General features: G+C 45.4%; 1 protein-coding gene across 1 annotated transcript; it reads left to right on the top strand.

Annotated features, from left to right (window-relative positions):
- The first annotated feature begins 2,150 nt into the window (after positions 1-2,150).
- Positions 2,151-14,828, top strand: slc16a12b (solute carrier family 16 member 12b). The gene is made up of 7 exons (XM_038735668.1): positions 2,151-3,317; positions 8,202-8,305; positions 8,384-8,527; positions 8,737-9,036; positions 9,248-9,644; positions 10,887-11,146; positions 12,775-14,828. Exons 1-7 carry the CDS (start codon positions 3,205-3,207, stop codon positions 13,005-13,007), a joined length of 1,551 nt encoding a protein of 516 aa, XP_038591596.1. The 5' UTR covers positions 2,151-3,204; the 3' UTR covers positions 13,008-14,828.
- Positions 14,829-15,584: the final 756 nt, after the last annotated feature.

Genomic DNA, 15,584 nt, shown 5'->3' on the forward strand with positions numbered 1-15,584 from the left:
CCACCCTGTGGCAGCTATGGGTCTGGCCCCTGAGGGGGCGCAGTTCAATAGAGGCGGGCCTGACGACAGGAGCAGTCGAGACGCTGCTCATCTCCAGAGCCCCGTCCACGAGAAGGATGTACGGCCTAAAGTGGAATGTGTTCACCACCTGGTCCAGAGAATGGGTGGTGGACCCAGTTACCTGCTCAGTAATTGTAATACTGGAGTTCATCCAGCACCGTTTCTCTGCCGGCCTCTCCCCGTCCACGCTCAAAGTGTATGTGGCTGCCATTGCAGCATTCCACGCCCCTCTGAGTGATGGGCCCTTGGAGAGGCTTCCTCTGGTCGTGCGCTTCCTCCATGGAGCCAAGAGGATGAGACCCGTGACTCGTTCCAGGGTTCCCACCTGGATCCCTGGAGTTGGCTGAGGCCAAGCACCTGACCCTTAAGATGACCTTTCTCCTCGCTATCACCTCTCTGAGGAGGGCGGGGGATCTCCAGGCACTTTCGGTTTCTCCCCGATGCCAGGAATTTGCCCCGGGGAGGGACAGGGCCATCCTGCACCCTTGTCCAGGTTATGTCCCTAAAGTTCCGGCCAGACTGGCAGGGTCCACGGTGCTGCAGGCGTTTCATCCCCCACCTCATGTGACGGCGGAGGACGGGAGACTTCATCTGCTCTGTATTTACACTCTGAGGTCTTCCCGGTGGAGGAAAGCAGACCAGTTGCTGGTGTGTTTAGAAGCGGGGAGCCCAGCTTGGGGACCCGAAACACATCAGCAACTGGATCGTTCAGACTATTTCCCTGGCCTATCAGGTGCGCGGTTTACCTTCACCTACGGCCATGAGGACGCACTCTACTCAAGGCATGGCGGCTTCTTGGCCCTCGTGCAGGGGTGTCACTCCAGGATTTGTGTGACGCGGCTGGCTGGGCCACCCCTCACACTTTTATCCGGTTTTACAGCCTGGACCTGCTTTCTGCACCCGGCACCTGTGCGCTCTTCTCCTAGTTGTGCCATCAGGTTCTGCACGCTGGGGGTAGGCGGGGTTTCGGCGTGGCCTAAGTGGTGATCTCGTTCCCATAGTGTCGTCACCGACGGGGAACGTCTCGGGTTATTTATGTAACCCTTGTTCCCCGAGAAGGGGAACTAGACACTGCGTCGGTCCGCCACACCTCAACCCGCCTGGAGTGCCTTGCTTCATAGAAAGGGGCTAATGTGTCCTATGTGCCGGCGTGCTTATATACCCCCTCCGGTTACGCCGTCACACACTACCGTTCTAGTAACACCAATAGGATTGGAGTAGTTTCATTCATAGTTCAGCCCTGCCACGCCCAGAGGTGTTCCCATAGTGTCGTCACCGACGCAGTTTGAGTTCTCCTTCTCGGGGAACAAGGGTTACATACGTAACCCGAGACGTTATCTCACAGCGCTTTTCATAAAAGAGCAGGTCTAGACTGTAAACTGTGATGTTATTTACAGAAGCCCAACAGTTCCCACCAAGAGCAGCACTAGGCGACAGAGGCGGAGGGGAGGAGGACGGGAGGAAGGAGGAGGAGGGGGAGGAGGAGGGTAGGAGGGGAGGAAGAAGGGGAGGAGGAGGGAGAGGATGGGGGGAGAATGAGGGGAGGAGGATGAGGGGAGGAGGGGAGGAAGAAGGGGAGGAGGAGGGAGAGGATGGGGGGAGAATGAGGGTAGGAGGAGGACGGAGGAGGATGAGGGTAGGAGGGGAGGAAGAAGGGGAGGAGGAGGGAGAGGATGGGGGGAGAATGAGGGTAGGAGGAGGACGGAGGAGGATGAGGGTAGGAGGGGAGGAGGAGGGGGGGAGGAGGGGGAGGAGGCTCCCAGAGGATGAAGACTGAACATGGAGCTCAGTGGGTGAGAGACAGATGGCTGAATGGTTCTTTTGGGTTTTCAGTAAACTGTTTCTGTTCTAACATCCAGGCCAATTAAAGCACTTTCTAATCGAGAGAGAGAAACTGAAACTAGTTTGGATCAAAGCTGAAACGTGATGAAGAGTCACGGACCGATAATCAGACCATTTAACGATCGTAATTAAGAGTCATTAATTGATTTTTAAAGTAAAATAAATTTTCACTGTGAAATATTTAAATTATTCAGAAACTCTTAAACTAAAGAGATACAAGGTTTTATTAGCAAGTCAGTAATCAATAATTCAAAGGTCCACTTAATAACTCAGGTGAGTTCACTTTATTGTTGTTTCTATATTTTGTCTGTATGATAATCTGAACCAGGGTTGTGGTCCCAGTTTTGGTCCTGGTCCTGGTCTGTAATGTATCTGACCTCAATATCTTACTGGGAGTAAACACCTCTCAGGACCTAAATAAACACACTGGGAGCTGTGGGACATAAATACCGTCCCGTTAGACCAGTCTGTCTGGGCATGCTTCTTCTCTGACACCTGACACCAGATGCCGGCCTCTCCACAAAAGAACCCGCCCCACCCTGCGCTGCCCCAGGGGCGGGGGAGGTGCCGGTCGCAGTGAATGAAGCGCTCCCTGTCAGGTCTGCTCGGGTTGTTGAAGCTGTGAAGGAGGGAGCGCTTGGTTCTAGGCTGAGCAGGCGACACACACAGAATTTAGAGGATAAAGGGGTTTGAGATTAAGCGCTCCTGTGGATCTGGGTGCGCTTGTTTAATGCCTCAGCACCTCCAGAGTTCACGCAGAGCAGTTGGTTAATGATTGAGGGTCAGCTGGTCACTTATTGACTGAAGAAGCTTTTTAACTGAAGTTTCAGAGACACAGTGAGACAGACTCAGCCAGAGTCTGCCGGGCGGACTCAGAGCCAGCAAGAGAAGATGTTTACTCTAGTCACCTTTACTTTGCTCAACTCTGCACTCTCTATTCTGTTTTCTTCACTCGGTGCTGTTGGACTGATTTAATTGATTCATCCTAAACTGGGCTACTCAGCTCCACCCAGCCGGCCGGTCTGCTGTCAGTGAAGGAGACTCCACCTGGATCCCTGGCCTGGAGGAGTAAACCTGCAGAGACACAGCTGTACATCAGATCCACCTCCAAACTTTAAGCCAACCAGCTGGACCAGCTTGACTAGCCTTCACATTTTGCGTCTGGAGAATCAAAGCAGAAGCAGCACACGAGGACGGTTCCTGTCAGCAAGACAGACTCTTTAACTGGTTTATTATCTGTGATCAGGACCAGGACCAGAGACCAGCACAGCGAGTCTGGTCCAGTCAGCAGCTGCAGTAGCAATGGTTGATGGGAAGCGGCAGAGCGGCGTGGTGTCACCTCCGGACGGAGGATGGGGCTGGGTGATCGTCGGCTGCTGCTTCATGATGACGGTCTGCACGCGAGCTGTGACCAGGTAACGCACGCACAGCGGCCACTTTATTAGGTACACCTGAACAATCTAATGCAGTCTACAAACTAAGATGGTAAACATAATGTCAGCACGATAGTTCACTGCTGTGTGTCAGTACAGCTGCAGATAAGCCCCGAAGTGTGAGGGAGTTTGTAAACAGGTCTGGCAGGTTGAAACAGATCCAGATTCTCAGCAACACGATCATCTCATAAAGACCTGCAGCAGGACATTCCTCTGTAACGTCTGATGTGAAGCAGTCAACACGTTGCAGCTCCGGTAACAGTCAGCCGGGCTATGAATAGTTAAAGTCAGAGAGAGAGAGAGGGCAGGTTTTACTGACAGAGAGTCTGTCAACACCACACACACACTAATACAGAGATACACACACTGATACACACTATTACACACACACAGGTTGTGAAACAGCTGATGATCAACAACGTCTTAAAGATCTTTCACTGCCGTCACAGCAGAAACTTTGAACACAAAGTCCTACACTCAGAACTCGACCTCAGTAACAGCACACAAGTACTAATAAGTACGTCAGTGATCAAACACAAAAGTTCTCATTATGCAGATTAGATCAATATATTTAGTTTAAAGCTGAAACAATGAGTCGCTCTGTTGATTGACAATAAAAGTATGTTTTTATGTAATATTTTATAACACCAAAGGATTCATTGAGAAAATAACTGGCAGATAAGTTGGTGTTGAAAATGATCGTTAGTTCTGTGCCTGTAAAATAAAACTATGCATTCAGGAGCTTAATGTATCCTCAGACATTTTTATAGACAAAAAGATTTATTAGACTTTCTATGTTCCACCTGTTCATCACAGTTCCTGTGGTGTGTGTCGCTGCAACATGTAGTTACACTTCTGGGGAGGTGCACATCAGGCTACTGCGTACGGTACGGTGTAGGGTACAGAGTGGGGTATGGCGGACAAATGAACCAGACATTAGCAACACTGCCTCCATGTTGGACTCTCCGTCCAAACAGAGATCAGCTCATTAGTCAAAGGTGCGAATTCATAAGTCGAGTTCGCCAAAGCTTGGATTTTATAATAATATAATAATAATAATCCTTATTTGTAGAGCACTTTTCAAAAACAAGTTACAAAGTGCTTTAACAAGTGTAAAGAATAATACAAAAAACAAGATAAGAGCATGAAAAATTAATATAAAATTAGTAAAATAGAATAAAATAAAAGGGATAAAATAAAGTCAAATAAGATCGGGAAAAGCTCTCCTATAAAAGTATGTTTTAAGAAGGGACTTAAAAGAGTTCACTGACTCAGCCGACCTGATTTCCTCGGGCAGGCTGTTCCAGAGCCTCGGGGCCCTGACAGCAAACGCTCTGTCCCCTTTAGTTTTCAGTCGAGACTCTGGAACAGACAACAGACCTCTGCCCGAGGATCTCAAGGTACGTGCTGGTGCGTATGGGACTAAAAGGTCAGAAATATAACAAGGCGAGAGGCCATGAAGAGCTTTAAAAGTGATCAATAGAATTTTAAAGTCAATTCTAAAACATACTGGGAGCCAGTGTAATGAAGCTAAAATAGGAGTAATGTGGTCATATTTCTTTGTTCTGGTTAAAAGCCTGGCAGCTGAGTTCTGGACAGTCTGGAGTCGATCAATAGATTTTTGGGTTAAACAGGTGAAAAGGCTGTTGCAATAATCCAGGCGTGATGAGATGAAGGCCTGTAAAATGGTCTCGGTGTCCTTAAAAGTTAACATAGATCGAATTTTTGCTATATTTCTAAGTTGATAAAAACATGATTGAACAAGCTTTGTGGTGTGCTGCTCGAAATTTAAATTACTATCAAACCAAACACCAAGGTTATAGCCCCCATCAGTGAGTTTGCTACAAAAGTTAGGCACTTCTGGTTCGAGGCTTCAGTTTGTCTTGAAGGGGGCGCCGGAGGGAAAGCTACATTACAGAACACGTCCTCTTCAGACTTGGCTCGACTGAAACACGTCACTTTGAGCTAATTGAAACACTGAGCTAGTGTGTGAAGCTCTGAAGGTCTCAGTATGAGACTCTGACACCTGAACAAAGTTACAGCTCCCTTTAATTTCATCAGCTAAGTTTATAAAAAATAAAATATGAACAGATGAGTTTAAATTAAATGAGAGCTTCAAAATCAGCAACTACAAAGAATCAATACAGCACGAGATCTACCACTGACAATCCATGCAATTATTTATAAAAATACACAACATTTTATATATTAGGGCCCGAGCACGAAACATGCGAGGACCCTGAAGGAATTCTTTTTGTTTCTTTCTTTCGTTCTGCAAATGAAGCACATTTTTGGCAGCCTAAACGTGCACGAAAACCTCACAAAATTCATGACGAAAATTTACGTGTCATAGGGTTTTCGTGCATGGTGGTGGCAAAATGGCTCGCTGGCGCCCCCTAAAGAGCACATTTTAACGCGATGTACAATGTTTTTGTGGCATGTGTATCATGTCCAGACCTACAAAAAAGCCTCTGGGAGTGATGCCCTAAACCCAACAGGAAGTCAGCCATTTTGAATAAAGGTCAGTTTTGGCGTTTTACAGGGTCCATAATTTAACAAACTCCTCCAACAGAATTAATCAGATTCAAGTTTCTAGCTATGCAATCTAAAGGAAATAACGAAAAGTTGTGCTATCTGTGAGGTTTTCTTCAAGGGTGTGTCCGTGGCGTTGAATATATATTATTCGCAATGAAACAGGATGTTGTTGTAACTTGTGTACATTAAAACCTCAGCAAGACGGCTGCAAGTCAGCCGCAGTCACTCAATGCCATAGCATCACCCACTGGCCACAGGAAGTAAGCCCTTAGTGACCAAAATCATTTGATTTACTTGGCATTTTCACAGCGTGAAACAGGCTTCATTTTCTGGGACCCAACATGTGATTAGCATTTTTGTCTAGCCCACCTGGGGGACACAGGAAGTGAGGTTTAACAACTTTGTGACCAGTTCAAAACGCATGATAATTCAGAGTCTCGTCTCCCCACCTACTGCGCTGCAGGCGTGTCACGGCATGAGGGCCCGTCCAATGCTGCTTGCAGCTTTTATTTGGTTCATTTTTTCATATCATGTACATAATTTGTACAAGTCGATGTTTTTCCTTACTTTTTCTAAAGATAATGTTTTGGGGAAAAGCGGTCAAGTTACTTTCTGTAGTTTTGTACAGGACGTCGCCAAGCTAACTTTTTCCCCCTGTTACCAGTATTTATGCTAAGCTAAGCTAACTGGCTGCAAGCTGTAGCTTCATATTTAGTGCACAAACATGAAAGTGGAGCTGAACATCTGGCTTTCAGAGAGGAAGAGGAGGATTTCACCACATGTTGAACTGTTTAAGTTTTAATGATGCAACTGGTTTGAAACCAGTTAGCAGGTATTAGGAGCTTAGGATGAACTTTGGGTTCAGGATTCATGAAAAGCTGCTGCAACGCGATGCAGAGCAGTCGTCCTCACGTTTCTCTTGTTAGTCGACATCAAACAGACTTCAGCGGAGTCGCTGGACGTGACCTTTGACCTCCTTCCTTCCTGCTGTGACCTTTGACAAACATTTCCTGTTCACAGTTTGCACTCCAGCCGCTCCTCTTCAAGCTCTCTCTGGTTCAGTCTGGGCTGGAAAAGTTACACAAAACTTCATTCATACAAAAACATGTGCTACTTGTGTGCAATTGTTATTTAACACTTGTGCACACTCCCACAATGCAATGCATAAAGCCGCTCACAGCTGGAAGATAACTAACACGAGACAGGAAGACGTGTTCTTACATAACTGAGACTTTTACACCCAGAACAGAAATCAGCTGAAACTGGACAGTCTGTCTGTACATGTACTCATTATATAACACACACACACACACACTGTGGGGGGGTGTACAGGGTCATTGAGGACGAGACACTCGTGAGATTATTTACTAAAAGCCCCACACGTGCAGTCGAACTGTACAACTCAGCCAGTAAACTCACATGTCGGCGTGCACGGCCGCTGTCCGCTAATTACTGTTATTATTAAGTATAATTATTACGTTCTGAAATCCTACAGTGAGTAAAAAGTACTAGGGGATTTTACTGATGTTCACAAGATCTGCCCAAGCGAACCACACTAAGTGGGAAACAAACTCTGGTGCGATTCAGCTGAATTGCGGTTGTCGCCTGCCGGCTTAAAAGCTCACTTGACTTTAAATACATTTTATTAAAAACGAGCATACGTCTGCTTTTACGAGAACGCAGTAACTGCAGCTTCCTCGGCCGCCACTTTCACAAGTTTGAAAAAATGTTCCACTACATAGCCGACATGGCGACTGTGGAGGAGACCATGACACTCAACTTTCTGACCGTTATAAGTGCGCCATCTGGGTACCCATAGTGCACTGCATGCTGCCATACTCCTCAGTGTGAACGCAATTACACACTCAAAGTAGTAAGAAGAGTCAGTCAAGGGCGCGAATTGTGGCTAAAGGAAAACATGTATAATAAAAGTCCCATGTATAATAAAAGTCCCAAACCCACAATTGTACGTAACTTGTTTTGGCGGTAACGTGACAGGTTGTAAAGTCTGTCCCATTAAACCGTTTCGGGCTCTTGCAGCCTCTCGCACTCAAACACTTACCAGGTGACGTCAGCTAAGTCTGTGGGGGTTCAGAGCAAAGGTCGGCATTGGTCCAGCAGAAAAGCAGGCAGGCTAGGAACAGATGAGCGCGTCCTCCCTCTGCCTTTACACACCTACCTGACCCTGCACTGACCTGCTGAGTGATGTTGATTCTTCTCTCACTGCTGATAGGAGACGATATCAGCTGTCTCAGGACACGCTGCTTCTTTCTGTTTTAAATAGTAATTGATCGGGAATCACTGAATGATCCGCGCTGTGTGTCTCTGCAGGTGTGTCTCCATCTTCTTTGTGGAGTTTCAAGGACATTTCGGAGCCGACTACTCTTCGACGGCCTGGATCCACAGCCTGGTGGACTGCACCACCATGCTCTGTGGTCAGTACTGACGCCGCACTGACAGATCAGCTGGGTCTGTCTTCAAACAGCTGACTGTGTTTCTGTGTGTGTGTGTAGCTCCTGTCGGCAGCCTGGTTGGTAACCGTTGGTCCTGCCGGGCGGCAGTGATGCTCGGTGGGCTCCTTTCCTCCTGCGGGCTCCTCATCAGCTCCTTCGCCACCAGCCTGGAGCTTCTCTACCTCTCCATGGGAGTCCTGACAGGTCATCACTTTATAAAAATATATCTGAGAACTGAGTGCTGGTTTTTTATGCAGATAGCGCCACTCTGTGGCCTTCAGTGAACATTTTAACTTATAATTCCTGAACTTTGAGACTTAGATGCTTTTCTTGTTGCTGCAACAACTTTCAAAATTTGTCTCCACGTACCCTAAAACACGTCTTAACTTTCTACAAATGTCCTCCTTTTCCAGGTCTGGGATTCGCTCTCTGTTACACTCCGTCCATCGCCATGGTTGGCTGTTACTTCCACCGGCGGAAGGCGTTGGCATACGGCCTCGCCATGTCGGGCAGCGGGATCGGCACCTTCATCTTGGCGCCGGCGGTGCAGGTGCTAATTGAGCTGTACTCGTGGAGGGGGGCGCTGCTCATCCTCAGTGCCTTCGTCGCCAACCTGTGCGTCTGTGGGGCGCTGCTCCGACCAATCACACTGCGGGAGGATGAGGCGGAGGGGGAGGGAGAGGAGGGGGAGTCAGTGGGGGAGGAGAGACTTGGTGAGGAGAAGCACTGTACAACACTACTTTACAATACAAATACACCCATGGTGCTACTAGTACTCCTGCTACTGTCACGTAGTACATCGCGGCAACAATGCTGCATGATTGGTTGATGGCAGTAGAACGGGCATCAGCTCTCCGAGAGATAAGCTCTCTCTGCAACTGTAGATTGTCCTCCTCATCCTCACCTCTCTGTCTCCTGCTGCAGGTATCATTTCGTCACAGGACGCCGAGCTTGCAATAAAACTGTCCAAAGAGGAGGACAGCCTCTTGTCATCAGGGAAGTTATCGTCGCCTTCATCCTTGCCACCGCTGCCCCTCCCCCTGCTGCCGGGAAACCCCACCACTCAGCTAAAGAAGAGGTGGTGCTTCAGCTCCTGCTTCCTGTCCAGTAAGGAGTACCGTTTCCTGCTGCTGCCAGACTTCCTGGGCCTGTCCGTGTCCTTCCTGTTCCTGGCCAGCGGCTGCAGCCTCCCGTTCGTCTACATGGTGCCCTACGCTCTGAGCGTCGGGGTCCGCCACCAGCAGGCCGCCTTTCTCATGTCCATCCTGGGAGTCATCGACATCGTGGGGAACATCACCTTCGGCTGGCTGACAGACAGGAGGTATGACTGCATATCGATGTGTTCCGAATGTGTCAGCAGATCAGAAAACTATTCAGTGCTTTATAAATATTCCTGCTGACAAACAGGAAGTCATGCTGCATTCCATTTACCTCAATATCAGTAGACAACATGTTTAACTGATGTATTTTGCACATAAGAATACCGTAACATGTCCACAATTATAAGATGGACAGTGTGTCCGACTTGAATTGAAAGCACATCAGTGTAAAGGTCAGAGAGCTGGACTGATGTGGTCTCTTCTGGCCTTGGTGAGATACAACAAACTTGTGGTTCTCTAAATGTTAAAACTGAGTCCAGGACTACACCAAGTCCTCTGGTCAGGATTGTGGTCTTTAACGTTAGCGAGTGGAGCTGAGCGCTGACTTTTAGAGTGCTTTTGCTTCTGTAGTTCGGTTCATTTGGTCCGTCTTTTCAGCCGTTTCAGTTCCTTTTCACACCCCACTGTTTGCTCAAAAATGCAGCAACACAAGTCACATCACTCTTTGGCAGATGCGTCTTTGAATGTAGCTTCTAAACTCTTCAATTTGTCAGAATAAACATGCTGGAAAGAAGTTGGTTTGTGAGATGCCATGGGGCTGTGTTGCTTAAGGGAAAACTGGCAACAAACACTTGGTTTGGTCTTCCAGTCGGTTCTGTCCAAGGTCTGATCACTCGGGAGAGGTCAGAATGGGCCGCTCCCGAGTTAGTTTGAAAGCATACCGAGACCTCCTTGAGGTGGTGTTGGTACGCTCACACCTGCCCAAACAAACCGCACCAAGAGGGAAACGAACTCCAGTGCGATTCATCCAAACTAAATGATTCAGGTGTAAAACCCTCTAAATCATTTTGCTTGGGCTCCACAGGAAATGTTGGCTCATCCAATCTCCATTTGCAGGAGACATTGTCACATAAATCTGTGTGTCGTCTGCATATTGACGGTGATTTAGTTCTGTAATCTGAGTTGGTGGTTTACCTGTCGACCTACATGTGTGCCCTCTTCTCGTGCACATATTTTGGGGGAGTGGCTTTGAAGAAAGACCTGGTTTCTCCAGCGCTTCCTTCCCCGGCTTTAATACATCGTTCAAAGATAAATTCAAATGTTTCTCATGTGTGAAGATTTTCTGCCTCGGACATTTGTTCCACTATTTTTACGATATTTTATAAACCAAGAGAGGAATTGATAATGTTAGCTGTAGCTATAAATGATTAAATGAAATGTAAACGTGTTGTTGTGTCTCGCAGGTGTCTGAAGCCGTACCGCCTGGCGTGCTACGTGTTCTCCGTTGGGATGGAGGGTCTCTGCTGCCTCTTCACGCCGTTGCTTCGTTCCTTCCCTCTCCTCGTGCCCTTTGCCGTCCTCTACGGTTACTTCGACGGCGCCTACGTGGCGCTGATCCCCGTGGTGACGTCAGACCTGGTGGGAGCTCCGTACCTGTCCTCGGCACTGGGTGTGGTCTACTTCCTCCATGCCATCCCCTACCTCATCAGCCCGCCAATCGGAGGTAAGAAACAGAAACAACCTTTAAATCACAGGATTAATGACCGAAGGCTAAAAACGTTGGTGTGTTCAAGGTGGTTTAGTGTTTCCTCTTGAATGTAGTGAAGTCAGGGTTTTGTAGATATTTCTAAATGTTGAATATTGAACATCTATTCTTTTTAAAGCTGAATCAATATCTTTCTTCCTTTTAGTTTTCCTCCCTCGTCAGCTGTTACTGACTGTCTCAGAACAAAAGCAGATAAAAACAGTTATTTTCTTAAAGTAAAGTTCCACTTTACTTAGCGTCAGAATCATGATTGCTTGGAAAGCTGGTGCAGATGATGATTTTGTGTAGAGCGGCAACGATTGGTCGATTAAATGTCAACTATTAAAGAAAAAATCTTCAAATTCTCTGATTTCAACTTCTCAAATGTGAATATTTTCTGGCTTCTTTACTTCTCTGTGACAGTAAACTGAATTTCTTTGGGTTGTGGCAAAATCTAAGACATTTGACAACAACACCTTTGGAAACACTGAATTCCCTGAATCTCCAGAACAGAACAGGTTGATATAAAACGTAATTATCTGTTAAGGTTGTTTTGGTTCAGTGGTGTTCAGATCCTTTACTTAGTAGGTAGTAAAAGTAGCAATACTACAATGTAAAAATACTACAAAGTCTTGTATTTATAAAGACCATACCAGAAGTTATGTCATGTCACGTTTCATATAGAGCAGGTCTAGACTGTACTCTTTGTAATATTATGTACAGCGGTGGTTCTAAACGTGGGGTCCGGGGACCCCCAGCGGTCCTTGAGGCGGCAAAAAGGGGAATAATTTATTTTCACTATTAATTTCATCCATAAGCAACATAATGAAAAAATGTTTGACTGTTTTGGTTTCATTCACTTTCTGTAGTAAAACATCTGAAAGCTAAAATCATATCAGGTCCTTGGTCTGATTTGTGTCAGTTTAGGGTCCTTGATGTCAAAAGAAAAGGTTTGAGAACCGCTGATTTAGAGACAACTTTTACTTTAGTAAGAGTACAACAGTGATACTTGAAGGGTGGTGTGTAAGTATTAAGGATATGGGCAGTAATGGAATATAATAATTTTGAGTTTTTCATTTGAGTTTAATCACCTGAAAATTATTCTTTTATATTATTGGATTATTTTTAGTTTATTAATACTTTTTATACTGGGTGATACTTTGATCTAAGACGGTGCGTCACAATGTTTAAACTGATGTTTGGATGATAGAGTGATGGGGGGGAACTTGTTTTTAGTTTACAGCTGATCTGAGGTCTGTTTACGGTTGGCTGTGAAGAACGCTGCTGTCAATAAATAAATAGATAAGAAAATATTACAGTATCGTGTGTTCTATCTGTTATCAATTTATTCCTTCAGCCTTGAACCCAACAGCTGCCTGAGGGAAGTGGTCAATATGGAAACTGACTGATCAGCAGGATGTGATGTAATGTTGTCAGAAGCAATGTGGAAATCCACAAGTAGCCAACAGAGTAAAAACAACAGCTTCCTGTTCACCTCCTTATATAACTCCTGCCAGGTCGCTGGGCAGGCGGCTGATTGGTCGATCGGTGTCGGCGTGTCGAGCTATTAGAAATAAGTAATCTCGTTTCTTCTTCTCCTCCTGCAGGTTGGCTGGTTGACGTCACAGGAAGTTACACGCCCACCTTCTTCCTCAGTGGCGCCGCCATGCTGGCCAGCTCGCTCGTCCTCGCCACCATCATCGGGATCCGCCACTGCCGCCGCCGCCTGGCCGTCATCAAGGACGCTAAGCACCAGCAACTCCCCCTCAGCCTGTCCAACCAATCAGACTGCTTCATCGCCTTCAACAAGGAGGTGGTCAGCAGCAGTGTTGCGTCGTAGCCTTAGAGGAAAGGACCAATCGTATTTATCAACACCAGAGAGACGTCTGGTGACGAGGGCTGTGATTGGCCGACATAGACGTCACACAGACACTTCATAGGAAGTAGATTTATTTAGAGACTGCTGAAGGCCAGCTGAGTGTCAACCCAGACACTGTGAACGACTTTTATTTTGTAGCCACGGGAACTCAACTTCCTGCCTCTTTTTGTTTGTTTTAAAGCCACATGCCGGTCACATGACCGCAATGGACACCTGGACGATCCGACGGGTTAAACAAAGAGACGGACGACAGGCAGACGCTAATGCGAGCAACAGGCTAACAGGCAGACGCTCGTCTTCTCAAACAGGAAATAACAAAAAAATGCAAATAGGAACTGTTTTTTGAGTCGCTGAACGCAGCTGTGTCATAAAGTAACAATATTAACTGTGGATTTAGGATGACGTTGCTCTTAAAGTGTTTTTATTCAGGGAATAAACAGTCGTTTATTAAACTTTAACGTTCGTTTGATGCCAAACAAAATGTGTCCATCTCAATAAATATGAAAAACACTTGCTGAATGAATTAGAGCTGAAAAACTTATCAGCAAATTATTTTCATAAGAAAATGTGCCAAAAATGTTCAAACTTCTAAATTGCTTCAGGAAACAGTCTTTGTCCGTTTGATCACTTTTGGCCTCTTTAAAACAAATTTATTATTAATTTGAGAGATTTTTCAAAATGTTTATCCTCTAATAAATAAAATACCTAAATGAAAACAAATAAAACAAACATATATAATATAAACGCACATTCAACACATTGAATACGCACAAAACATTTAACAGTTTGTTTGTATTTCACTTGATTCTTTGTTTTTATTGAGGTTATTTTAAATCTTTCAGGAATTTGTTTGCTATTTTTGAGTGAACAACAAAACATTTTGTACGTTAGTACAACATCTCGTCTGTAAGTCTGAGCAGTTTGAAGACAAAGTTTTATAAGTTTTACTTAGGCTCAGTGTATGAATGTGTGTGACTGGTGAATGCAGATGTAGTGTAAAAGCGCTTTGAGTGGTCGAAAAGACTAGAAAGGCGCTATACAAGTACGGAGCATTTACATTTACATTTATATTGTTTTTAGCTTGAAATGTATTTGCAACATGAGTTTTTGTTAATGAGAGAAATAATCTTTATGTTTTCAGCGAAGGTCTGAGGAACTGACAGAAAAATGTTGTGTAAAAATATGAAGCCACGCGACAAACATCTCAGGCTGGAATTTAGTTACTGTGAATTGTTAGAAATGTTAATGACGTTTTGAATGAGCTTTTCTTGCTTTCTCTCTATAGAGCAAGTAACTTCACAGCTGCCGTCTGTTTGGAGGAACGTTTAAATTTCTTAAACGCTTTAACTTAAGTCCTTATATAAGCAAGTCCCGCCATTCGGCAGCCATCTTGGTAAGGCCTCAGGTTATCTGGGACAGGATCAGGTCTCGATCTCTTCACTCGGACTTAAAACCTGCACGAATCAGCAGGAAAATCTAAAACAGTTTGATGACTTTGCCCTCATGGGATTCTCTGGGTTTGACTTCAGAAGGACGCTTTACACGTGGCGTTCGACGTCTCCTTCACGTGGAGCAACAGGCCGGTGCTGTCGCCTCGTGCTCGTCATGCCGGGTTCATCTGGTTTATCACTGAACTGGTTTATTTGCAGTCACGGGACCACACTAATGTAATATTTCAGGTCAGTGCTGTAGCGCAGTGCTTCCCCTCTCACGTGCTGCTGGAGGGGACTCTAGAGAGACTAACCGGGTGGATGAGGACTGGGGAAAGTCCCGTCCATGAAGGGACAGGATATGAACAGCAGCTGATCAATAGTCTGATCTATGGAAACTGAAAGTGTCGACTGCAGTTGTTTTTTTGTTTTGCCTCGTCATCGCAGCCTCAGCTGATTAATCGGTCACTAATCGATCCCTCCTGCACTTTTTTTCTTCCACTACATAATAAACCTGAGGAAGGTTCCACCAGGTTCTCTGAAGCTGTTCTACATTAGAATAATTAAATATTTCCCTCTCGACTTCAAACTGTTACAGAAGATTAGTTTTATTTTTTGTTTTTTTGTTGATCAATTAAAGGAACATTCTGTTAAAACATTTTTGTTTCCTGTTTTATTTTCTGTTTAAAGTATAAGTCTGGTTTAGGGCTGCAACTAACGACTAATTTGATAGCTTCGCATTTAGCTTTTAAATTAAACATGAGGTGCTAATTAACACTTCTTTCAAAAATACATCTTTTAATGAAATACAGTAAGAAATAAGTGCAGCGCTGTGCGAGCACTGATCATAGCAGCTTACACGCTGAGAGAAACTGACGCCATATTTATACAAAGACAGGAATAACGTCATGTGACACATCTGCAGAAGGGACCAATAATAACAATCTTCGTTATTAACAATCAGCGTTTCACAAAGTTTAGATAGTTTCCCCCAAACTCAACACCTCCCAAAACTCAGACGCGTCCCCAGGCTGTTTTCTCTCTTTAGAAAGTAAGAAATTGTCCGGTGTTGTTAAATCCTGCGCTCAACACATTCTCCAGCTGTAAA

The sequence above is a fragment of the Micropterus salmoides genome, unplaced genomic scaffold (genome assembly GCF_014851395.1).
Source record: "Micropterus salmoides isolate LMB-PRFRI ecotype aquatic unplaced genomic scaffold, ASM1485139v1 Ms_hic_scaffold_21, whole genome shotgun sequence".
NCBI lineage: Eukaryota > Metazoa > Chordata > Actinopteri > Centrarchiformes > Centrarchidae > Micropterus > Micropterus salmoides.

Coding starts and splice junctions, on each gene's coding strand:
- slc16a12b (XM_038735668.1), top strand. CDS start 3,205: ATGGTTGATGGGAAGCGGCAGAGCGGCGTGGTGTCACCTCCGGACGGA. Junction 3,318..8,201: donor TGCACGCGAGCTGTGACCAG/GTAACGCACGCA, acceptor GTGTCTCTGCAG/GTGTGTCTCCATCTTCTTTG. Junction 9,037..9,247: donor AGTGGGGGAGGAGAGACTTG/GTGAGGAGAAGC, acceptor CTCCTGCTGCAG/GTATCATTTCGTCACAGGAC.